This window comes from Furipterus horrens, unplaced genomic scaffold (assembly GCF_987537825.1).
Source record: "Furipterus horrens unplaced genomic scaffold, mFurHor1.1.pri manual_scaffold_2, whole genome shotgun sequence".
In the NCBI taxonomy this organism is placed as follows: Eukaryota; Metazoa; Chordata; class Mammalia; order Chiroptera; family Furipteridae; genus Furipterus; species Furipterus horrens.
Genome location: NW_028327172.1, coordinates 184,839,121 through 184,865,536, shown reverse-complemented (window position 1 = coordinate 184,865,536; position 26,416 = coordinate 184,839,121). Strand labels below are relative to the sequence as shown.

At 39.7% G+C, this 26,416-nt stretch overlaps 1 protein-coding gene across 1 annotated transcript in view; it reads right to left on the bottom strand.

Annotated features, from left to right (window-relative positions):
• The window catches only part of KDR (kinase insert domain receptor), a 41,925-nt gene extending 15,731 nt beyond the window's left edge, over window positions 1-26,194 (bottom strand). Inside the window, exons 1-21 of the mRNA XM_090266859.1 lie at window positions 25,894-26,194; window positions 22,213-22,306; window positions 20,039-20,235; window positions 17,024-17,154; window positions 16,624-16,792; window positions 15,893-16,032; window positions 15,088-15,265; window positions 13,543-13,657; window positions 13,293-13,456; window positions 12,561-12,717; window positions 11,369-11,492; window positions 10,746-10,854; window positions 9,733-10,053; window positions 7,884-8,030; window positions 7,423-7,554; window positions 5,044-5,150; window positions 4,482-4,617; window positions 4,012-4,116; window positions 2,539-2,652; window positions 1,746-1,834; window positions 1,005-1,158 (exon numbers count right to left, since the gene is read on the bottom strand). Of these exons, the coding sequence (XP_090122985.1) occupies window positions 1,005-1,158; window positions 1,746-1,834; window positions 2,539-2,652; window positions 4,012-4,116; window positions 4,482-4,617; window positions 5,044-5,150; window positions 7,423-7,554; window positions 7,884-8,030; window positions 9,733-10,053; window positions 10,746-10,854; window positions 11,369-11,492; window positions 12,561-12,717; window positions 13,293-13,456; window positions 13,543-13,657; window positions 15,088-15,265; window positions 15,893-16,032; window positions 16,624-16,792; window positions 17,024-17,154; window positions 20,039-20,235; window positions 22,213-22,306; window positions 25,894-25,960 (2,950 nt within the window). The 5' untranslated portion in view covers window positions 25,961-26,194. The remainder of the gene's footprint in view (window positions 1-1,004; window positions 1,159-1,745; window positions 1,835-2,538; window positions 2,653-4,011; window positions 4,117-4,481; window positions 4,618-5,043; window positions 5,151-7,422; window positions 7,555-7,883; window positions 8,031-9,732; window positions 10,054-10,745; window positions 10,855-11,368; window positions 11,493-12,560; window positions 12,718-13,292; window positions 13,457-13,542; window positions 13,658-15,087; window positions 15,266-15,892; window positions 16,033-16,623; window positions 16,793-17,023; window positions 17,155-20,038; window positions 20,236-22,212; window positions 22,307-25,893) is intronic.
• Window positions 26,195-26,416: the final 222 nt, after the last annotated feature.

The following is a 26,416-nucleotide window of genomic DNA, read 5'->3' as shown; positions in this document are numbered from 1 at the left end:
TATATAGTGTATCCTGGAGTTGGACGAAGTCCTGGAACTTAGGCTGGGTACATAGCACCACTCAGAGAGAACCCTAAAATATCAATGGAAACACGACTGGGTAAAGAAAAGTGTATTTCCCAAGATACCTCTGAGGGAGTATGGCTGGAAGGAAGACTGGATCAGCCACCTAGGGTAGGGAAGAAATAACGGATGGCCCCCACACTGCCTTGGAGAAGGTTGGGTATGATTTGCTGAATGCCTTCCGTTGGGCTGGTGAAGTAAGCAAATGTGGGGCAAACTGCCTGGGGCAACGAAGAAGCTAATCAGCCACCAGAGAGCCTTCTTTGCCCTTCTGGAACATAGCACTGAGCCTCTCCTGCTAATAAATGCTGAACTAACATTTTTTGTTGTTGTTGTATTTCTTCACTCCTTTCCTTTTTCACCCAGCCCCCCATGCTCCCTTCCATCTAACCTTCAAAATGTTTCCTATTTATGAATTTGTTTCTGTTTTGTTTGTTTATTGGTTTTTAAAATTTTTTGATTTATTCGTTGTTTTTCTATTACAGTTGTCCCACTTTTCCCCCAATTTCTCCCCTACCCACCCAGCCCACCCCTTCTCCCACAGTCCATCCCCACCTCATTGTACATATCCATGGGTCATTTATACTAGTTCTTTTACTAAAGGCTTCCCCTACTTACCCCTCTTCTCCCCCACCCCCTCACAACCTGGTGAACTAACATTTTAAGAGCATTGGTTTGATAGTTGCCAACTGCTTAGTTCTCCTGGGGTTCGAGATTCTCAGGCTAGCCAGGCTTTGTCTTACAGCCTCGCCCACTGTTATGTAGAGCTTCCGTACTTCCCCTTTGGGGAGACTAAAGGCAGCCAGTCTAGAAATTCAGGTCTCCTTCAAGTATTAGGTGGTATCGGACTTTTCTCATGGCAGAATTGCTTGTAACACCCTGTCACCTTGTCTGTTCCTACAAGAGCATGTATGAAGTGTGGAGAAAGCAATGGCAGATACCTTCCTCCTCTTCCACATCACTGAGGGATTTCTCCTCAACAAACCCAGAGCTGGCTGAGCTCTGGCTACTGGTGATGCTGTCCAGACGGCGTTTAAGATCCATGGTGATTTCCCCAACGTACTCTTTCCCCTGCCGGAATCGCGCCCCTTTGGTCTATAAAAAAGCACATGAATAAACAAACTCCTTACTACAAAATGGATCTTTAAAATGTAGCAAACTTTGGAAACAGTTGTAACTATTTAAAAACAGACCAGAAGGACATCAATGTCAGAATTACGGAGTCTCTGGGCTAAAATTTTGGACAAGCGTTTTACATAATAGATTTTATTCTGTAAAGCCTGGTTCCTTCTTTAGCTCACAGAGATAAATGCCTTGTTTCAAGTTTCACTCAGACACACTTCCAACATTAGGGTGCCCTTTACAGAGGGATTTCTACTCTAGGGGACAGAGACTAGGCTACTCTGGAGATGCCCTTCCTTTCCTTAACCACAACCATCTTCTCCCCTCTCCAGGCACCATCTATAATCTGTCCATAGATGAAGTCGCAAAAATAAAACATGAGAAGCTTACATCTTGCCCTCTCCAAGAAGGTAAAAGAAGAAGTTCCAACACCCAAGAAGTACTGTGAGAAGATCCCTCACAAGTTTTTCACAGAATTTTAACAAAAAAATTAACCTATGCCACTTTGAATTTTCCTCCATTTCACAGGGTGGCCAGCGTTGAGTTAGGAAATGATATACCTTGTAGGGGACAAACTCATGTCTCTTGCTTCTTAAGTAAGTTGATAGGTTTCCAAACTTGCAGAATTCCACAATCACCATGAGCGGGCCTGCAGACAGTACAACATGTCAGGAAAGGAAAACGTGTTTCACTCATGTTTCTCACTAAGTGTTTAATATATTTTTGAATCAGAAAATATCATAAAAATGGTACAACCTTTCACTGGGGACAGGGTCATGGAAATCAGCTGGTCATAATCCCCTTATATTGTAGCCTGACTTTTTCCAAAAGGTGATTCCATAAGATTGACTAACATTTAAAAAGAAAACACACCCACTTGCTTTTCAACACAATCACCTACTATGACTCCATTTCAGGGGGACCTACTATTAAGGTTCTTCGTTTTCAAGTTTTTTTGGAAGTTTACTTTTCTCATCTGAACTCCTCTTACACAAGTAGCAGGCTGTGTGGTAGTGATGTGACTTTTTTATTTAATTCACATAAAGATCTAGAATAATTATAGTGCCCAGTTAACCTCTATGAAATATATTTATAAGATGGAGCAAAAGTAGGTTTATAATTGGGAGTAGACAAAACACAGAGTTGATTTTTGTATTCTTATTTATGAATTATTGTATTATTTTCCATACCAACAACTGTAAACATACTTTTGCCCCACCCTGTATCTGGAAATCTGGCAAAGCATCATCAGTTAAGGAAATCAAGGCTGTGGGAGTTGAGCGGTTTCCCTCAAACAGCAGCAGAGATGCATATGCCCGAATCAGGGAACCAGAACCGTCCACAGATACTGACCTCCTGGCTTGGTACAGGCACCTAGGAGATTGACCACATTGAGATGATGGCCAATATGAATGAGGATCTTGAGTTCAGACATGAGGGCTCGGTGTTCACTGTGTGTTGCTCCTTCTACAAATGCAGACAAAAAGAGTAATCATATATGTGGGCATTCCCTTAGGAAGACATGCATCTTTGCAACCTTCCCTCCAGGGGTAAATCAACTGTAGCCCACTTTAGAGACGAGGTGCATTCCCCTAAAACTCAAGTATAAATTCTGTTTTCTAATTCCAAATTGAATTCTTCCTTTAAGTGCACTCAGAATGTTTGATATTTAAAGGAATTCATAGTGAAGTCTTTTGGAAAGTGGAGAATACATCAGCAAATGGAATCATGCCCAGATTTTCTTATTTTACAAAATTGGATTTTCATATACCAGGTTTACTATGCTTCCTGGGGCCTGATGACTTCAGTGCTTCCTCGTAAGGAAGCAATACCATGTATTAAATATCCTCATGTGTTTGGGGCTATGCTGAAGTTCCCGCCAATCTGTGCCGAGCCAGAAACTTAACAAGGGCCAGCTGGCAAGGCCAGTTGGCATATGAGGCTGATGAGGCTAAGACTGTGAGTTTGATCCAGTGCTGACTGGTACACTTCCCTGTAATTCACAGACATTGTCTGCACCTCAGGTCCTAATGAACCACCTCAAAATTACACATGCTCTTGGCCACAAAAGAGTATAGGCAAAAGGAGAAAGATGACTTTGCAATGTACAAGACCTATTAGCAAAATGTAGGAAGCATCATGTCCATCAATAAAAGCACATACAATTGGAGCAAAAAGGTTTATATGTCTCACCGCCCCAAATTAAAATGGCAAGACCAGAATTCCATTACTATTGAGATTGGCAATTGTTCACAAAGGTTTTAATCTTTTAAATATCACCCACAATCCTTTGTTCCTGGCACAACCATTCTCATTTTGCATACTATCTTTTATATGTGAAACAATTACATATTCCAGTTCTAGGGAACATAGTGTTTGTGTACTCTACTATTTTTACTTATATCAAATTTCTTTTCATGTTTTTGGATGGTCTATAATTACCTTACCAATGCACCATAATATAGTAAGAAACAATTTGTATATAACTAAGGTGTTTTGTTTTGTTTTTTTTCTCCCTATAGCCAGACCACTCAGTATAGTTGTGTAAGCTGTGTCCTGTATAAGGACTCCCAGACAAAGTGGGGAAGTGGGGGCGGGTAACCGAAACCCACCCCCAATTTTGCCTGCCTGGCCATGCGCCCTGGCGTGATGCTATAAGAGAAGAACTTATTTTTTTCCAGTTTGCACAAAGGCATGTAAGTTAACTATATGCTTGGCTAGTGGGCCCACCTAACCACAGAGCCACTGATACAAGCCTTTCATCATGTGTAAAAAGACTAGATGGAACAGAGAGAGGGTGACATCACCATACAATTTTGCTTTTACCTTTCAGCATTTTGACGGCCACTGTCTTGCAAGTTGCTGTCTTGTCGATTCCAAAGGCATCTGCTTCAATCACTTGGCCAAAGGCACCACGTCCGAGAGGCTTACCTACAGTCAACAATGACAGCAGGAACAAAACAGACTTGGAATATTATATCTCCAAAGTGATACACAGAGACTCCAACTAGGGAGGGTGACTACACATCCCAGTTTAACATGGACAGTCCAGTTTACCCCTGTTCTGGCTTAATTATTTAGTACCTCCTTCCACCCTCCAGATGTCCTGCTTTGGATGATTATAAGGGACCCTACTTCTAAGTGACTAAAAGGATGATTATTCAAATTCAAGAAATAAAATGAATATTTCTGAACTAGAATCCAACCTTTGCATAGACTAGATTTGTCATCATCCTAAAGAAAGAAGAGATGGCCTGATAAACCCAATATCAAATTAATATCACTTGAAAGCACACCTAGTTTCAACCGGTCCCTGGGGAATTCCCATTTGCTGGCATCATAAGGCAGGCGTTCACAGTGTTCGTCCAAAGGGAGTTCATCTGGATCCATGACAATGGACAAGTAGCCTGTCTTCAGTTCCCCTCCATTGGCCTGGAAAGCATTACTCCATTAAGTGACATGCACTCCGTTGTTTGGCTGTTGTTTTGTGTGCTTGTTATTGTTTTGATAGAAGTCCCATTCCTGATGTCTCATTTTTAAATAAAACTCATCAAGTTTGAGAGTAGTCTTATTATAATCCTGTTTCCAGTGTCCCCTCAACTCCCAAATGAGCTCAGAATTAAGTTCTCAAATCTTAATTACACTAGACAGTCCAAGCCCTTTTCTCCTCTAGTGGCATCTATCAATTAAAGCCAAGTGGTCCAGCCAAAAGAAAGTGAGAAAGAATGTTATTTATTGAAATAAACTGTGCTCACTGAGCCAATGACAATGGGAAGAAACAACTCAAAGAGCCCCAGTCAGCTTTCATTAATCATGAAAACCAAAGTGCATGTAATGGAAGAGAAATTATTATGTTACCCGCTTCACAGTCCGTAGAACAATGACAAGAAGTAGCCAGAAGAACATGGCAATCACTGCAGTGCCTACTAGAATAATGACTTCCAAGTTTGTCTTTTCCTGGGCACCTGGAAAGACACAAGTGAATGAACATCAACATCTGGAAACTCATACCTTCTGATATAAGATGACAAAGTTCAAGCTTACCAACATGAAAAAATCTTAGATAAAAAGTCACATACCTCTAACTTGGATGGAGTCTATAATAATCATAATGGGTAATTTAAAGTTTGCAAAACTTTGATCATGAAAACTTCCAACAATAAAATTCTAAAGTAATTAAGGCTAGAAATGTTAATGTCTTCAAAGGCAACCATAGAAAATGTTTGATGAAAATTTTGATGGAAAGAACACAGGTCATGTTCTATAGAGAAGAAAAGTATTTCTAACCAGGGAAAATAAATGTCCAGTTTCAGTCTGATAATCTATATTTTGATCTGTATAGTGTCTGAGAAAGACTAACAATGAACAAACAAAATAGAAACAAACTCATAAAGAACATTTTGATGTTTCCCAGATGGGAAGGGTTTTGGCAAAAATAGATGAAAGGGTGTGAACGGATTAAGATGTAAAAATTGTCAGCTATAAAAACAGTCACAGGCTGTAAGTACAGCAAAGGGAATATAGTCAATAACGTTGTAGTTGTAATAACTATGTGTGGTGTCAGACAGGGACTAGACTTAATGAGGTGATCACTTCCTAAGTTACATCAATGTCTAATCACTGTGTTGTACACCTGAAACTAATACAAAATTGTATGTCAACTGTAATTGAAAAAGAAAAAAGAAAAATCTCTCAGGAAAGGAAAGAGAAGGGAAAAAGCTGCAGAAGCTCAGGGTTCCAGAGGACTGCTGAGTGGGTGAAATTAAGGCCAGAGAGTGCTTTCTACTAACAGTGATTAGCAAAGAGGTGATAAGGAAGCAGTTATCACTTAGGGTGCCCAGTGGCTGAGGGCACTGTGAATCAAACCAGCCACCAGCTGTGAGCGGCCCAGGGCAACCTCAAGAAGGCAGAAAGACAAGTAATTAATTTGTAAGCAAAATAAGAGTTAACAGTTGACAGACAAGCACCAAAGATGCTTGAAAGCAGATTTTGTTTCTCTGGTGGCCGTGCTGAAGTAATTCTCTATTTATACATAGAGATTGAAAAGTAAATTTATATGCGGTAAAAAGTCCAGAGATTCAAATGTCTATGTAAGTTTGTGTATTAGTATTCTCATAATAACATTTGGGAACCCAGCAGAAAAAGTAAACATTTACCTTTTCCTTTCTTAGTATTTTCTTCAGGTGAGAAGTAAACCTAATCCCTGTGCCAAAGTTACCTAATTGACTATTGGTAACCAGGAGCAGTTAATGAAGGTGAGGCAGAGCAAGGAAGAAAAAAGGACATTTCTCTTAGGGTTTGCCCTAATTTTGAAGCACTGTGGAAGTGACAAAACCACCATGTCACTTGAAATCTTTATTTCATGTACTTGGAATCTTTATTTGCAAGTGCAGTTTATGAAATGGTAATAAGCCTACCCAGATTTGAAAACAAGTCAAAGTATCAAGATGTAATACTTGGCCACAGAGATTTGACAGATTAAAGGGACTACACTTTACACTTTGAGAGAAAAGTTAGGATGAATTCATAGAACTCCGTCAGTTCTTCCATCTGTCACCACCCTTCTTTCTTTCCTTTGCATACCACTCCTTCACCCGCATAATGCACTGTCATTGTCCCCTGATGGGTTATTAACCAAAAAAAGACACAGGAATACACTCATGAAGATAAAATATCCTGTCACAGATTACCTTTCCCACCTGAGAAAATGCCAGATTTCACATCATTCCTGCATACACATACAAGTATCCTTTCACGTTTAGATAAGAACTTCCAGTTTTTCATTTCAGAGAAGCAATGGTCTATTGTTCACAAATGAATCTTAATTATATTTAGTACCATGAAAACATTGTGACTCTCTAGATAGCATTGATTTTCATGACTAGGCAGCAATCTTAATGACTTTCCAAATAAAGATAGAGGTATAATTCTACATAACAAGTTCACTGAGCCATTGAAATAAAGAAAGAATCAGGGAAAGGCAGAAATTCAGCCTGCTTGGCTAAGAATTTTTCCACAATGAGAACTGCAGGGATAGAAATGTGATGCAAACAAAATTAAAATAACAGTAACTAGGTTCTCTGGTTAAAATAATATATATTTCTAATAGAAAATTTACAAAATACAAGGAATATTTTAAAAATCAACTATAATCTTCCCATGCGAAGTGTGTGAGTGTCTGTAAGACACAAGCTAGTGTTTAAAAAGCACCTGATGTGCCTATCAAGTCCCACTGACCTTCTACTATGAAAAATGCCTCCACTTTTGCACATCCGAGAACACTGCATGCCTGGCAGGTGTAGAGGCCTTCATCCTCCTTCCTCACCCTGCGGATAGTTAGGTTCCGGTTCCCATCTTTCAGTACAATGCCTAAGAGAGGAGGAAAATGATGACTTTTATTGATGATGTGGCCTGGTGGAGTTTTGCAGAAAAAAAATTTTAAACTATAAATGTCACCCTTTATCTTGGGTTACTAACTCCAAAGAGTCTTATAGAATCAACTTCTGTCTCATCAACCCCAGCTTCCATGAGAATTCAACAAGATTCTGAATTCTCTCATTCCATGTCTGTGAAAAGACCATGGACCTTTAGACAGTTATTTTTTTTCTCTTTCAAACAAGTCAAAAAATAATATGGAGTTTAGGCAACAACTCCAGGAAAATTCTGCCACCAGAGCAAGATAGACATGTTCTAGTCACCTGAGTCTTCCACGAGTGTCTCATTATCTTTAAACCAGGAAATGTGTGGAGAGGGATTCCCAAATGCTGTGCACGAAACTTCGATGGTTTCCCCAATACTTGCTGTCTGATTCTCTAGGTTTGCCATCATCATGGGTGCCATGCGTTCTATGCACACAGAAAGGAAAGACAATATTTAGATGTAACTTTTAAAATGGCTTGAGTATCAGTAAATTATTAAACCATTTAAACTTAGTAAATAGTACACTGTTGATTTACTAAGCTGAAAACACTTAGAGGCTGATAACAGTACCATGGGTCACTGAGTAAACTGAAATAAAATCAATAGGTCAGGACAGTTCAAACAGGTCACTGCCTCTCTCTGAACATTCATATTAATGATTCAAGCTGGTAATCACATCACAAAATAAAGGTTGTCACATTTATGGATTTTTTCTCTAAATAGACATGGCTTCCCTCCCATGAAAATTCTACCTGGTGACACCCTAGAGTTCTGCCATGTTTCACTTAGAAAGTGCAAAACTTCAGTGTAATTCAACAAAGAATGCCTTATATTTATTTGGTACTTTTTACAAAACTCATTTATACTACTTCTGTTGTTCGTTATTGGTCCTTTGATTGATAGGACAGGAGTATTAGCTTTATTTTACAAATGAAATAACTACAATTCATGGGGTTAAACAACTTGCCCAAGTCTTTACAGTTAAGAAAACAGGTGAACTAATAGAATCTGGTGAATATAAAAGTTTAGACCAATGTTATTTCCACTAAACCACAAACAAAACAATACTCTAAGGAAAGTCAAAGATCTAAAGAAAAGTAAGCTGATGGGTATTTGCTTACACAAACAGCAAAACTTAGTTTACCCTTATTCTATAAATCAACAAAGTGCTATGAAAATATCTTGTCCAAACCAATTGGACATCAAAAAGAATCTTGCTGAAATCATCTATTTTAACATTTGGCAAAATGAGATTATCTTGACAGTAAACTACATTGGTGTTTAAGCAAATGTTCTGGATGCTAGTCAATTTCTACAAATAATTTTTGGGAAACAACTTGGGAGACCTTAGGGAAGCATACCAGCTCATTGTGAGCACATACTTCCTGGGCATGGCAAGGCCAGGTGCCTCCTTCCCATCTCTTTCTGAATTCTTCCAGCAGTTTAAAACCAGTCCAGCCACCAAGATGAACATAAAACATGATATGTGGTGGTTTTAACAGACCCAGAGATTTCACCTAAAAATTTTTCTTCTTTTGACACCTGAGTCTTAACATTAGCAAAACCCATCCTATGATCTGTCTAAAGATACTTCTCAAAATATGCCAAGGCCTCTGAAGATATTATTCCTCTAAAACTTTGGTATAGATAGGTTTACCTAGGAAGTTTGCCTTCCAAAAAAAAAAGAAAAAAGAAAACAGGACACATGCATCTTAGAAACTTGGAAGAGACCCTAAGGATAAGAGAAAATTCGCCTGCTCTCCCTAGAGACAGAGCCATGGCTGCATGGACTTTGTGCAAGGCCCTAGGTTAGATGAGGTATAGACAGGCTTCACGGGGAATTCACAAAGTTATCTACACCCTAAAATTATCATATCAAGGTAATCCCTTGCAGATACTAGTGAGTTATTCCACCATCAGGGTTGGAAAGAACCAAGCTATTTTCTCCTTTTAATGCATGACTTCTCCATTTTTAGCTTCTTTCTGCCTCCAGGACTCTCAGTGCATAAGATAAGTGTGCACCATTGACTTTATAAGCTCCTGGAGGGCAGTAATCTTTACTTGCCCCCTAAAAACACATTTCAGGCATTCCAATGGCCTTCGGATGATCCAGAGTTGCCTCCCTACCTAGGATTGTGAGCTGCCTGACCACACAATGCCTTTTCTTGGTCTTCCTGTCCTGAGCAAGGCAGACGTAGTCTCCTTGATCCTGCAAGGATGCATTTTGGAGCTCCATGATCAAAATGTCATTTGTGCTATTAGAGAACATGGTGGCATTCATTTTCCAAAGAGCATCCAAGTTCTTGCAAACACGTGCGGGCAGAGCCTGTGGGCCAAGTTTGTACCATGTGAGGTTCTCAAATGTAGTTCTGTCTGCGCTGCACCACAGAGACACGCTCTCCTGCTCAGTTGGCTGGGTGCTGGGTTGCAGAGTGATTTCAAGACCCTCTGAAAGGTAAAACTCATGGTTAAAAGATAGTCGTTCAACTTGGGCAGCCCACTATTGTGTTCCTGTTGCCTGCAGACTGCTATAAAGCACAAAGAGAAGTGAAGTTCTAGCAATCCCAGACAAAGTAATACAAGAAGACAACTGAACTGGACAACTCAGGTCCCCCAAACTATCATTGTACCACAATATATTATTTGAAAATGAAAATAAATTTTTATAAATTTTTACAAATAGTTATCAACTATCAGTTAAAGCTTATCCACACAACTATAATGAACAGACAAAATCAACAGCATTTGGAGGGCATTGCTCCCATGTCATTTTAATTGTCTCCAGGAAACCCAATCTTGTAAACTGGTCAGCGGCAAGCCCTCCAATATTGACTGAACCCCGATAAACTGAGCATTGTGCTAGACTCTGATGATGGAGACATAAGTATGATCTGGGATTTGTGATTTAAAAGCCTGTGTGAAACCATTATTTCTCTAGTGAAGTTGGATGTACCTACGGCACATGAGCTGAGGAGCTACTTGAGGAGTTTCAATTTATAAACAAAAGCATCAATTATCAGCCCAAGTCCTCTTTCTAAACACCCTGCCACTCACAGGAATAGCAAGGGCTACAGAGTATCAGAGAGCTTAGCACCCACTTGGTGAGAGATTCAGCCCACCCTTTGGAGAGCAGTACTTACTGGTCACGTGAAAGGAGATAACCCTCTCTCCTCTCCCAGCTTTGTTGACTGCTTCACATTTGTACAAAGCTGACACATTTGCTGCCTGGATAACAAGCGTACTCACAGTCTGTGAAAAAAACAAATCCCAGGCCATGAACAATGGAGGCTGTGTTTATGCACATGCATTCAGACTAAAATTCAGCCATCCCCACAACTGCTGTGGCCTGCCTGCTGCATTCACACACTACACTGACCACTATCCAATTCATGGAAGTGTAATTATGTGGGTTTACCTCACATGTTACATAAAATGGGCTTTAGAAACCATCTGTTTTAATATAACATATTTTCTCATGTTCATACTTGTAAAATCAGAATCACCTTACAACAGATGTATAGATTTAATGACATTTGTGTTTTATCTTACTCTAAGCTAGTAATAAGTTAATGGTGCATCTAAAAGTCAATGGTATTTTCAAACCGACTAATATGTTAATATTTTATCATCCAATTTATTTGGTTAATCAATCTCCAATATTCCTCTTGTATAATTATACCCTGCTTCCATGCCATCCTCCCATCCTTCCATAAAAGAGAGAAAAAGAGAGACAGATTTTCATATTAAAAAACTTCAAACTCACTTTGTTTTTTCCTTCAATTAGGGCAAATTGATTTTTGTTGACTTCAATTTTATTTCCCCCCCCGAAGTCCTCCACATTTCTCCATTCCTTACAGGTATATGGGTTGGTCATTAAGATGGCTTGCCTATAAGAAAGAGATAACAGATCATATGATGATTAAATTTTTCTTTAATTCACATTTATAGTAAGGAAAGGAGTCAGACTTTGGTTATTATGTTCTTAGAAGGCCAGGTCCCCCACTGGGGGCATGTGAGAGGCAACCAACTGACATTTCTCTTGTACATTGCTGTTTCTCTAACACATTGATGTTTTCCTCCTTATTTTTCTCCCTCCCTTCCCCTCTCTCTTAAAAATAAATGAAAATAAAATCATTTTTTAAAAAGGAATAACTTTCACCGAATCCTACCCTGTTATAAGACTTGGTGCCAACTAAAAATAGGCCTCAGCAATGAGGGAAAAAGTTCTAGGTAGATTCATTCAGGATACAGGAGGGAAGCAAATATTCTGGCAACAAATCTCCATTCATAAATTGGATCGACAAGACAATTCAAGTTAATTTAGTTCAGAGGAAGGCAAGGAAGCTACGAAACCATTGGGCTTCTTAAAGTAATCTCTGTGGGGCTGTGGCCTCTCTGTAGGAAATGGTCAGCATTGGAGGAGGGATCTAGTAGTGGCCATCTCAAAAACAACAACAGGAAGTGAACTGCTTAGGGTGGTGTAGGTGGCTTGTTGTTGGTTTTTTTTCCCCTGAGGATGTCTGTATTTGTGTTAGGACCTGATAAGCTGGGCCTGAGCTTCTGAGGCCCGGCTGTGGCTAGGTCTATTGCTCCCTTGAATCCAGCAGCACTTCCTTGAGGTGAACCTTCTCACAGATAAGGAGAGATGAGGCCTTCGCCAGTTAATTGGTATAAGGAGAAAACCCGAAGACTGGCAATTAGCAAAGTGAGCATTTAGAGAGGTGTACATCGGGGCTAACCTATGACGAGAGAGCTAGCTAACCTCAGAGCAGGATACCCCAAGGAAAGACATCTAAAACGTAGGACAGAGCAAGACGGAAGGGGATTAAGAGCCCCACCTGAGGGATAACTCTCTTATTAGAGACAGTCTTCTCAGTTTAAGAGTGGAGTCATAGCAGAGCCTGGCTATAAGAAATACAAGACGGCAACCAAAAAAAGGGTGTGGCCCTACTTACGTGGGGTTGTAGGTGCACTCTTCCTCCAGCTGCCAATACCAGAGGATGTAACTCGGGGGAGGAACTGCGTACACTGTGCACGTCAAGGTTTGGGTGGTGCCATACTTGTAGGAGTCCACAGGAGAGATCAAAGATTTCTCACCAATCTGGGGTGGGACTGGAGATGGGAAAAACAATTTTTGAATGGAAAGTAGAAGTTTTCAGCAATGAAAGCCCACATTTTTCTAAGCAGGTAATTTTGCCCCTATTTGGTTTTTCTAAAACCATCTAGACTTAGAAACAGGAGACCTGACTTCTAGTGATACTACTCCTAATACATCAACTACAAAATCAAACCAGAAGCATCCACAAAATTCAAGAAGAGTCTTACACATTTGCAATGCCAGGGGCATGATTCTATGAGACAGGCACAAAAAGTGGTGCAGCTTAGGCTTGTCAGCTGTCCCCACAGGCATTCTCAGCATTTAGTCACCAAGGGTTCCTTCTATTTTAACCTTGCATTTGACGACCAAACAGTTCATGTGCATGGCCTTTAAGCAAACATGTCTAGAGCACACTCTCCTACACCTCGTTTCAATTCTGCTGCTCTGGACCATTTTTATACACAGGAGCGCACTCATGATGTGAGTGAAGTAGCAGGCCACAAAAGAATGCTGGCCTGGCTGTTTAGGAAAACATAGTCATACTTTTTATAATAAATGTTGGGCAGAGGAGGAAAACTTGCGGACTCACCATTCACAATCAGAGATACCACATGGCTCTGTTTCTCCTTTGAAATGGGATTGGTAAGAATGACAGTGTAATTCCCTGTATCCTTTTCACTCACTTCCATAATAGTCAGTACATGCCCCACTTTAACTGTGTGATTGGACTCAATGGGTCTTCCATTTTTATACCTGTGGGGACAAAAACCCAGGAATTATACAATCGAAAGATTTGCTTTCATGTAGAACAATGCTTTGCATTTATTTCCAAGAGTTACCATTTTATTTCTGGAGGAGGATAACCAAGGCACTTCACAGGGATTCGGACATGGCCTCCCACGGTGGCTTCCACCAAAGAGTCCATGCCACTACCAAAAGCAACAAAAGGTTTTTCTGAAAGAAAATAAAAATAGTTATTCTCATATGTGTCAACTTATTGTAAGTGGTCGTTTGGTTTATTATTTCATTTCAAGTGAAGATTCAAAGGCCTTGGGGGTCTCACCTCGGAGATTACCCAACTACTTTGCTATAGGTCACCTTCCAGCTTCTCCCACACTACTGGGCTTTGGGTTTGCTTTCTCTCTCCCCAGGTGCACTCCCCAAGGCTACCAACTGCTCAAGTCTCAATTCAAGCAATTTTTCCTCTGTGAAGCTTTCTCTAAGTCCCCCTGAGACACTTGGGTGCTTCTCCTCTGCTTTCATGGCACTCTATACATACCCTCACCCTGTGCCCCAGGACTCAGTGCCCAGACCACTTCTCTTTACCTACACTATCCTCTAGTCTGAGGCAGAAGGTGCCATTTACATGATCCTAAGTTTATGTCTCCGGCCACCACTTTTCGGGGTTCCACATTTATATATTGCATATCTCCCTTGGGATGTTTAATGGCCATCTCCAAACAAACACACCCAATCCTGCTTCCCCTAATCTTACCCTTCTCTCAATCTTCCATATCTCAGTAAGTAAAATCACCATTCACTCAGTTACTAATGATAAAAATCCAAAGGTCATCTTCCATTATTTTTCTCTTACACTCCACTGCCAATGAATTAAAAGGCAGATTCTAGTGGCTCTAACTTCAAAATTATATTCAAAATCAAATCACTTCTCATCACTTCTACCTCTACCACTTCCGTTCAAGCCTCCCACCGTCTGTCATCTGGATTATTGCAGTTAGCCTCCGAACTGGTCTCCCTGCTTCCACCTTTGACTCCCTAAAGTATACCATATTAAAAAACAAAACAAAACAGTAATCCTATAAAAACATAATCTGGAGCATGTCTCTGTCTCTGCTTAAAACCCTTCTATGCATTCCTACATTATAAAACCTAAAATCCTTACCAAGGCTCATAAATTGGGCGCCACATAAATTATCATCTAAACTGAGACATTTATATGAGTGAAAGAGAATAAAGGAGTAATTAAGTTATTTGCTTAAAGCCCCACAGAAAGTAATTCGATCCAGGTTTTTCCAACTGCAAAGCCCATACTTACTCATGGAGGGTCCTCAGCCTTGCAATAAAATGAAAATTTAAAAACTACCTTAGATAATAACACTCTGCTCATTATAGCAATAACAGCAGCAACAATAGCTACAAGTCCTATTTAGTAAGGGGTGAGTGATACATTGGCTCATCTCATCATTACAGTTGGGACTTGAACCCAAGCTATGCTCTTGACCTCTATGTTATATAGCCTGATTAACAGAAATTCAAAAATACCTTCTGAATGAACAAAATAGGAATCACTAGCTGACTTGAATTTATTTAGATCACCACACTTTCCAAAGCACAGTCTAATCCCAAAGGAGATCATAACTTACCGTGGACCATGACAAACGTGCTGTTCCTCTTGGTCATTAGCCCACTGGAAGCCTCACAGGTGTACCACCCTTGGTCACTCCGGGTTATGCCATCTATAGTCAAGGTGCTCAAAAACTTTTTCATGTCACTCCCAGATGGAGTTTTGAGATCCCGGTTTACAAGTTTCGTATGCTGATGCTGAAAAACAGTTTACTGAACTTTCAAAGTCCAGCACCACATTACCCAGTAGCTTCTAGATACCCAGAGTATCAAATCTTGGCCCTTGGTGAACACTATTCAATGCTAATTATAGAGACTTCATAACTTCTAACATATGTAGACAACAAATATATTTGGTTTCAGGAGCAATAAATAGAATCAAGAGAATTAGGATTTTTTAAACCTCAGACAGTGGTAATGAGATGGGTATGAATTGCAGAAACACAGGCAAATTGGACCATTGTTTAAGAAGAATTGTGTCTCATGCCACTTTTAAAGAGAAATTCCCTTAAAGAGAAAATAGATCAAGGACTTTGCAGAACAGAGAAATAATGCAAACTGGGAAGATGTAATCACCCAGAGAAACAAATCTTCACAACCTGATTGTAGCAGAGTGGGACAGAGTTCTTGACACTGCATCTTCTTTTCCATTAATGCTGTCTATTCTGCAGTTTTCTTAAAATGCATGCGTGTGTGTGTGTGTGTGTGTGTGTGTTAGGGCACTTATATTTTATCTGGCTAGAGGGGTCCCTATCTCTCTCAAGAAAACTATTGCAGCTGATTATCAAAGTATTTAGAGATCTGGTTTTAAATTGTTAGTGTTACCTTCAAAGAAGGGTAGTCCCAGTTGAAGTCAATCCCCACATTTAGTTCAGTCCTTGCTGTGCAATTTAAAACAAGCTTCTCTCCAACGGACAGCTCAATACTGTGAGGGGGGCTCAGAACTACATCATAAATCTTGGACCCTGGAGTAAGTTGAAAAAACCAAAAGTGAGAAGGAAAACTAATCTATGACTTGGCACAAGGTTTTCCAAAAATGATGCAACTTTAAAGTGTCACATCTTTTTTCCCTGAGGGTTTCACTGGTACTTGGGAACTCCCAGAAAAATGGCCTATAGAGATTCACAAAGCAGACCTGCAGGGATCTCAAAGATGTTGTAGCCTAGTGGATAGAAAAGTAGTAAAATTTGAGTAGTCAATAGCCAATAGAGCCAGCTTTAGTAAACTGCTGAACTTTCCATAAAATAGGTATAATTAAAATAATCAATGCCAAGCAATACTCTGAACATTAAATTTTCTATAAAATAGTATTCTTTTTCATCCTTAGTCTTGGCAAGAGAAGAGAAAACCTTGAGGGCACATAGGTTCATCTGACTTTATTATTATTATTATTATTAATACGTAGATATAATGAGTTGCTCAACACCAAGTCTTGAGCTCACATATTTTTCAAATCCTTTGTCCTTCACCCTATACTTTAATCTTCAGGATCTTAATATAGGAGACCAACCTTTTTTGTGTGATAATAACAAATTAGAAAGGAACTGTCCTCTTACCTACAACCACAACTATGTACATAATAGACTGGTAACTTTCATCATTAATTTTTGCTTCACAGAAGACCATGCCGGCATAGCTGATCATGTAGCTGGGAATAGTAAAGCCTTTCTGGCTGTCCCAGAAAATTCTGTTACCATCGGGAACAAACCTCTTTTCTGGATATCTCTGGGTAGAAAAAGAAACATCAGGTATTTAATCAAATGCTATCCAGAAGTGAAACAATGTGAAATGATCACTAAAAAAAATGGACATTTTTAAGAATACAAATTAGTTTTACTTATTGCCATTCTGACCATTCCTAAATCTCATTCTTGATGTTATATTATAAACAAGGTAACCATCTTAATATTAGCTTAAATTATGAAAAGGTAAGAGTTGACTGAAGATGTAACTTACTGCACAAAGTGATACATTGAGGTTTGAAATGGACCCACGGCACGGAATCACCACAGTTTTGTTTTTGTTCTCCATGATGTACACAACTCCATGTTGGTCACTAACTGAAGCAATAAATGGAGATCTGTAATCTAAAAGAAAATTTCATTTCATTTAGTTAATGGCCTTTCCTAGAAAAGGTGGTTATCTTTCAGGTTCATAGACTCTGACCCGAGAAGTGAAGGACTAAGGACGACATTTCACGCTAGGCAAAGGAATCCATATGTCAATCTGCTGGTAGATACCTGGCTCCAAGGGTGTCCTGCAGTAAGGGTGTGTGTGTGTGTGTGTGTGTGTGTGTGTGTGTGAAAGATCTGAAAGAAAACTCCCAGAATGGGATTGACTCCTTTCATAAGGGTCATCAAAAAGTGCAGTATATTTTATAGGTTACACATTTAAACAGATCAATCATTATAATTTTTGACAACAGAGGAGCATACTTCTTCATTTTTCCTATACACATACATTTTTATATGCATTATATTATTCATATATAAATTTAAAGTCAAATATTTACACTTTACCTACTGAGTTTTATTGATGTTAAAATAATTCATGCTGTCTTTCTTTAGGCAAATAATGTGAATGCCATGAAAATAAATTAATGAATCCCAAAAGACCTTTAGAATAAACAAGAAATAACTAACAATTTTGAAATCTTTCATGTGGGTATTTTAAGATTGTGAAGACTGCACATGAGATTTTTTACAAAATAATGTTTAATAGTTATTGCACTTAGCTTAAGATTCAGCAGTCATTAATATCTTCAATGACAAAAACTTGAAAAACTACCATGGGAAAGAGTGAGAAGAAAACAAAAGAGATTTTAATATCATTCAAACATTGTTCATACAGTGTTAATATGCTCCTGGGATACTCTTCCATTCCCCAGGGATAGAGTTTATGTGGTGTGAAGACCTACTTCAAACCTCAGAGATATAATGGTTCAAGTTGCTACGCCCAACACACCTGACTTAGCATTTTCAGAGCTCTTCAAGATGGCTGATCCAAGTGAAAGAAGAGTTAATTAAACCAAAGGGGACAAAGTAATGAATTCTTTGCAATAGCAGAAGTTTGATTTCCTTTCTAGCTGGAAGGAACAGAAAGGCAACCAGTCCAGCCCACCACATGCCACAGCCATTATCTTGTAAAGCCAGGACCCCCTTCCTGGCTCCATCCATTGCAGGAAGGAGTGGGGTCAGAAAACTAGGAAAGTAAGGTGGGGAGTAGAGGAGCCATTAAAAAGGCTGTCCATAGGGAATACTTAAGTGTTTTCTTTCCCATTGTTAAGTTTCATGACCAAAATCTTGAAGAGCTACCCCCTTAGACAGGAAGCAGAATTTGATGGTATACGAAAGATGGGCAGTATACAAGTAAACAGTGCTAGAGCTGGCTACTTCTTAATACTACTATCTTTTATCTATATGCTAGGAAATGTTACATAGCTTACTACAGAGCGAATCTTTTGCTTGCTTTACAGAAACCTTTGGAAACTGAATTAACCCCTTGACGTAAGAGTAAAGCTATTCAGTAAATCAATTCTATTTCAGTATCCCATGAAAAGGAAATAAACAAAAGAAACACAAACAACCACCCATCCTCTCAAAATAAAATATTTACTGAAACTCATGAAATGAATTTTCACATGTCTCCAGGTTTCCTGACTCCAGGGAGAAGGAAATAAGGAGATATTATGAGAGAGGTTCATCTTGTAGTCTATTTCCAGACAGGCTGAAAGCAGGAAATCCTTGCAATCTTCTGAGAAAGCCTGGGCTCCCAAGACTGCCAGATCAAAAGGAGCCAGAAATGCTCGAAGATCTGAGTCTTGTCTCTTTCAAATTCTGCAGAGGAGAGGAGGGCATAGAATTCTATCTTGCATTGTGCTTACCCTGAACAAATGTAATTGTCAAATATTTTACAATTCAGGAGTGACATATTATTTCGATGTAGTTTCCACTTTTCCATTACACTGATTATACTGCATTTGAAATGTAAGTGGAAATATGCAAGTGTGTTTTCCAAAGCTCATGAAATTATTGTTCTGTAAAAGATGCTTCTGGAAATAAGTCGAAGCCCTCTTCACCTACCTCGAATCCTCTGATATTTAAAGAGGTATATGCATGTACAAATAATATGTCTAAAAAACTCATCTTCACTGAAAAAAAGTATTTAGTACATCCAAGCAAAATAATATACAACACTTACATTCCTTTAAGTTATATAATAGGTATCTTGTTAGTTAAGTCAGGTTTCATAGGGAAATTTGGGTAGTAGAAGAGTTTTGAAATACAAAAGCAAGAATGATTCATATTACAAATACTGAATACATATAACATTGAATTTTTATCCTACATGGATGTTAAGTTAGTCTCCCTGGTGGCAATCCCAAACTGTCTCCATTAGGAAGATGTGGCATTTAATCCAATATCTCAGACCACACAAACAAAGGAAAGAAACACTCTCCTCAAAAGCCCTTTGAGGCAGCATCTTCATTTGCACCAGATTATGGAATTGTTTATTATAAAGTATAAGAGGGAAGAGAAAAGTTCCTATGTACAAAAAAGGTCCAGAGTCCTTGGCTGTTTCCCTGTGCATTCTTGAGAAAATCTCTTACCACTGCAGATAACCTATCTTTCCACAGAAACCTCTCCATAATTCATGCTGAACCTTCCTTTTTAAATGTTTTCCTTCAAGCACCAGAAGACTTTTTATAAATCCCCATAGCCAACTGTGAACACAGATTTCCCTTAGAAACAGAGATCAGAACAAAACTAATTGGGCAAGGGCAAAAGATATGTAACAGAGCCCCAGCTCCAGAACAAATCAGTAAGTCTTACATTCAGAGGAAGACTTGAGAGAAAAGAATTCTTTATATTCCTGGTGCCCAAGAGCCTTTAGAATGAGCCCTTTGTTGTATCTATTGTATTTTATAATGGGTATTTTAATGTAGGAAATGAATTCCTTTTAACCACTTACCTTGAACGTAGACATAAACAACCGAGGCCAAGTCAGTGTCCTGGTAGAAGCACTTGTAGGCCCCAGTATCATTTCCGATCACTTTCGGAATTGTCAGTGTCTTACAGAAGAAGCTGCCACTGCAGTCTGTCACCTCCACTCTTTTCTCAGAGCCACTCTGATCATTGGGACAGACCCAGTCCAAGTCCCTCTGTCCCCTGAAAAATTAATTCCAGGAAAGTATTAATGTGAAATGCCACACTACGAGGCTGTTTCTAAAAAAAACAAAAGCAAAACAAAAAACTCCAGAAAGTTCTGTTCTCAAATGTATAGACTCAGAGTAACACAGGCTTCTACCAACAATGACAGGTTATATCGACACATGACAAAAAGCCATAGAAATCGCTTATAGAGACTCCTGAGTTTTATTAATTTACTCATTTATTTATTCAACAAATATTTATTAAGTATGTGCTATGTGCCCAACATTATTAAAGACAGGAGATACAGATACTGGAGCAAATCAGAAAAAAATCAATGCCTTTATGGAATCTCAATCTAGTTGGAGGAGACAGGCAATTAAAAAGTAAATAAACTGCAATAAAGCAGACGTTAAAAAAATAATTAAAATGTATTCTCTAAATAGCAGTGACAAGTACTATGGACAAAATACAGATAACGCAAAGAAAAGAGTGAAGAGTTCTGGAGGGAGGGGGCTCGATGAAGTGGGCCATGTGAGTATCGGAAGGAAAGAACTCCAGGCAGAGGGAACACAAATGTAAATGCCTTGGGTGGGTACATATCTAGAGTATCAGGGGAATGGCAAGGAAGCCAGAGTGGGCAGGTAAGAGAGAGCAAACAGGAGAGTAAGAAGCAAGGTTAGGAACGAAGGGGCTGCAACTGTCTAAGAGCCTCGCACGACCTTGTAAGGAGCACATTAAAACATAGATCATTTTCATCACAGCATTTCTCTACCAAGGGAGGAAAGGAGTCAATGTCAAGGGGTAGGTAACATCATTGACCCTTCTTTCAAAGAACCTGAAATTTTCATGAAGTTGCAGCTACATTCATGGAACTTCATAGCTTTTTTAGAACATAAGATATATTTATTCAGAGTTTAAAAAGGGAGTATGAAATCTTTGAGGACTTTAAATATTCTTTGTTGCTGAGGGTAAAAGGAAAGGCTACTGAAAAATGTGTCTTGAAATAGCAAAGCTATAGAAACAGCACCTGTTAGTGTGCTTTTCTCCCTGGGCTGGGTATCAGTGACCTACCCTTGATAAAGGACCAGGGTATCCTTTATCCTCTGCAATCTAAAATAGACCAGTGTCATTGTGCTGAACACTTGATATTTAATGATCATAGACAATGGCAATAAGCTTCCCAAGGTTCTTGGTGAACATCCAGCACTCTTCTCAGACAGCAACATTGCCTCTACCCATCATTCTGCCAAAAACAAAATGGTCCTGACAAGCTTCTACATAATCGCTACGTTAAACCCCAAGGCCTTCTACTTTTCTCCCTGGGATTGGGACTGAAAGGCAAAATTTAAAGGCTTCTTCTTCTTGTCATAAAGGCCTCTTTCCCTAGTTAGCAAAAATCAATGACAGCATTGCTTCTTGTTAGCAAGTGAGAAGGGAGGCATTCCAGAATATCAAGCCACGTTATGAAGTCATTACCTGTGCAGAAAAGGCACTTAGTAATATTATTGGCTGAACATTAAATTGCTACTATAGTCAGAATTTTATCAAGACATAAAGTCCTTGAAAAGAGCTAAACAGATGTGCAATGACCGACCACTCTGAGTATTTTAAAATATAGCTCCAAACTTCTTCAACTCTATCCCTTAAGATTATGTACTCAACTCAATGTATTCATTCAATATTTATTGAGTGTCTACTATACACTATAAGCCAGGTGCTATACTGGTCATTGGTGTGTGTGTGTGTGTGTGTGTGTGTGTGTGTGTGTGTGTGTTGGCAGAGGGCACTAGAAAAATAAGTGCTAGCAAAATTGTACAGAATATTTGGGAGAAGACCTTTCTTATTTTTTTTCATTTTTACATCATTTCTTAGAAACTCAGCTACTTATAAACAATTACTATAAATATATTATAACTATGTCATATGGAAATTATTTTTTACTCATAACAAGTTACTTAACATAGGAAATAAATATGTAAAATAAATCCTTACCTGCAAGTAATCTGAAGAGTTGTATTAGCCATAATTGTAAGGATGTCTTTTTCTATACTGAGCCGAGGTGGATCAAGAGAAACACTAGGCAAACCTAAAAACAAATTAAATAAATGAATATAGTTGCTACTGAGTCAGACCCAATAGGAAACACCTTCCATAAACAATGCACACTCCATAACTTTAAAAGACCTTTTCAGCAATTCATTGTATAAACCTGTGAATTTACTTTTCACCATTCCCAGTAAAAGTTCACAAGCTGTGTAATAACAGGAAGAATGGGCAGATGGTCATAAACCAGCACAACAGTTCTGCAATTCATGGAGGTAGGGTGGAGTTCCTGTTTTCTTGCATTGCCAACTTCAAGGTCTTACAAAAGGATATGGGACATTGAAACCAAATGAACCTTCATCTGATGATCTCACTCCCTTGGGAAAGAACCCAGTGACATTTCTTATAAAACATAGGATGCACACATTCAACTAAATTGCTGATTAATGAATACTACTTAGAGAGATTTCTACATAGTTCATATGTACCCTGAAGGGGGTAGGAGTATCCACAACCTTTTCTCATTTTCCTTTATCAATTTTCCAGTGCACCTCCTCTGATAACTTAACTGCCAAGGTTGAAAGACTACATTAAAATTGAGAGGAACTGAATAAAAGAAAATATTTTCTAATGTCGTATAATATGCCTATTAATATAATTTTCCTCAGAGAGTGGTACTGGAAAAAGTATAGTGCTAATAAATTACAGTTGGGGAATCTCAACTTAATAATCAAAGCTGAGTTCCTCCTGATACCAAGTTTGGAACACAAGAAATTTGATTTTACCTAAAAATACCATGGGACAGATTCCTCACCATGGGTTAGGTTACTCCGGAGCAGGAAAACTGAGTTCTCTGTCAACTAAATGCAACCAGCTACAAAGTGTTGAAAAGGCATCAGAGAAAGAAAAACTGCTCATGATGCTATAGCTTGAACTGATATCCAGATCTTCAAAATACCACCTTAAAAAGAGATTAATGCTTGATAAGCACCCAAGCTTAATATGATTATTAACTCATAACAACTCAGTACAAATGACTCTGTAGGCCTAAACTGGGTATTAACAAATATGAGAGAGTATGAGTAAACAGAGTATGAGCAAATATTCAGGGCAAATACCCAATGTATTGAATCTATGGATCCCAATGTGAACAAACTGCAGGCAAAATGAGCAACTGATCACACATGTTCTCACATCCTCACCCAGATGTATACAACAGGTTGCTGACATAACTATAGATTTGTTGGTAAGTAATATAGTAAAAATATATAATAAAAAATCTTTTAAAACCTGAAAATTAACTTATGTCAACAAATCTCAGAAACTAATTGGCATTGGTATTGACTTGTGTTTCAGTCAATGGTCCTTAGAATTTAGGATGTGTCAGAAAATCCATGTGCCCACAAATCTGCAACTTAACAAGCATTTCAGGTGACTCAATCATACACGGTCTATGGGTCACTCTTGGACAACTATTGGTCTTGGATGGTCATGTTCATTTAATTAGCACAGCACTTTTCGATATGAAGGAAATAAATACCTCCAAAGTATACAAACAATAAAGCAAAATGTTTAAAAGCAAAAGAAAAACCTTCCAATAATAGAGTCCCACTTTGTCTAAGAAAAGGAAAATGAAAACAATTCATTTGGATAAACACAGATACCAAACTTGACTGAAAAAACACTAGGTTGAGAAACATGTTGAAAACAGTAACTTAATATAATTTTCACAGTGATCCAAATGAGAAAGAACCCGTTATTTGGGCACATTCATGTGAGAAGTAAAAAAAAAAATGGTATAGTAAAGACTAAGCTCTGCCTACCCTACCACCAAAATAAGAGATTCTTGAAGACCTTTATAAATTATTGCAACAGATTATCTCACATTCTAGATGCACTTCCCTACATTAAAAAAATAATTTAAGGTATTTTGCATGGGAAGTCAAAACAGCACCATACTATTCTAAGGCCACATCAACAACAACAACAAAATATATGCAACAAGGCTAACAATGATGGCAATTTTCAACTTGTCTATATAGCCAACAGTCAATTTTTTTCTTTGTTCCGTTAAGCTTCATTCATTTTCACTGGCAAGTTTGAGTTCTACTCTTCAGAAAGTTCTAAAGAAATAATTATAAGAAGTACATATGCTACTGCTCAATAAAAAGCCCTTCTATGTTCAAATCCCATAACCAAAATTAATTAATTTGTGCACTGTTACCCTTCCAAAGACAGGAAGGAAAAACAACAGTGCCTCTGTCTCTAGAATTTGATGGCACCAATTATAGTCCAATCCAATTAACCAAGTCACACACTCCAAAAGGGCAACCTCATCATTATATTCAGGGCAACCCGATTAGTTTACTACTGCTGCGCTATGAAACACCCCAGGCTTAAAAGCAACTCACTTCTTTGTGGGATGCAGAACCACATGTTCCAGACCTTCATTCTCTCCCCATAAAGGGAAAAGAGAGAGGTCTTGTCAGGGACAAATGATCATCCACAGTGGAGCTGGCCCTGGTGAACCAAATAATTAAGAAAATTTAATAACTTTATGTGTTACTTTATGTGTGTGTCTTTTTTTAACGACCTGATTCTCTTCTTTTGATATAAGGAATTTCCTGAATTATTTGAACCCCCCCCTTTCTCCGCCCTCTCCCCTTTCTCATCCTTGAAAGAGTACAAACCTGGAAATCAGCAAAGTGGGGCTACAGAAAACAGATAAGGGCAGAGGGTGGAGGGAGGATGAAAATAAAGAAGAAAAGAGAATTTATTTCATCAAGAGCATATGTGTTCCTAATCTTGAAGGAGATAAATATTTGGTGACAAGGAGAGTCCGAGTGAGGCTAAATCTAGGTACTAAGCCCCTGGAAGTAAGTTTTCAGAACGTGAACTTCTGACCATGCATTTACCGCAAGGACCAAAGCGCTTCGAAAGATGTGAAACTGATTTTTACTAGGTGACTGTTAGTTGGAGACACTTTGCGAAGCTGTGAAAGTCCCGGGTCAAAGCCCCAATTTCCCCTTCTCTCTACGAGGAAAGTGGCATCTTGCACCAAGAAGGGTAGAATGTTTTCCTCCCCCTGGACCCCACCTCATACAGTGGGTGTGCATGTGAGTTTGAGCCAAAAGGGAAAAGCAGACCCAGGTCACCCCTCGCCTTCTACCGAGGCAGAATTAAGTGTACGGTGCGATCCCTGTGTACCGGCTGGGGCTCCCTGCAAGGTTTCCTTCCCTGCGTCCGATCGAGGAAAAGCGAGCAGCGGGACAACGTTCCACCGCCCGTTCCCGCCTGCGGGAGCACACCTCCTGTCTGCCGGCCCGGGGCGCAGTCCCACACCCGCTCCCCGAGAGCCTGAGGGTGGTTCGGGACCTCCAGACACGCTCCGGTACCAAAGTCGTGGAAAAGGAACTGGGCTCAGGGGACCATTAACTTGCTAGTAATCTTGGGCCAGTTGCTGAGCCTCAGTTTCCTCACTGGTAAATGAAAGAACACAGTGTCAGGTCACTTTCAATTCTCCAGCTCTCAGATTCCGAGTTAGATCCGGCCTCCAGGTTCTCTCAGCATCCCCATATCACCGCCCGCACCCAACCTCTCCGCCTTCTCTCTAGGGAGCGGGCTCCTTACCCACAGAGGCAGCCCGGGTCTCCACGCAGAGCCACAGAGCAATGGCCAGCAGCGCCTTTCTCTCCATCCTGCACCTCGCGGCGGGCGCAGTGCCCAGAAGTCGGGCACCGGTTCCTTCTCGCCGGGCCCGCCCCGCAAAGAAGGCGTGGAGGTGGAACGCGCGCCGCAGCGCAGGGGTGTCTGCGGGTGCCTGTAGGAGAGGATATCCTGGCTGCAGGGCAGCTTTGGACTTTTTGTAGTGCGCGAGTGATGCCCGGCACGGGCAGAGGAAACAAAACCACACACCGCCTGCTCTCCCGGGGTCCCAGGACTCAGTGCTGGGCGAGAGCCAGGGCCGAAACTCTAGAGCCCGGGGGCGGGGCAATGCGGGGCGGGACAGGGGGCGGGGCTCCCCACCCTGTGTACGGCCCCGCCTCTTAGGCATGGACCGGTCTGGATCCCGGGCTCCCAACTCTCCTTACATCTTCCTATCTCCCCACCGGGCCCAGAACCGCGCCTCACCCAGGTCGCCGGAGGGAGAACG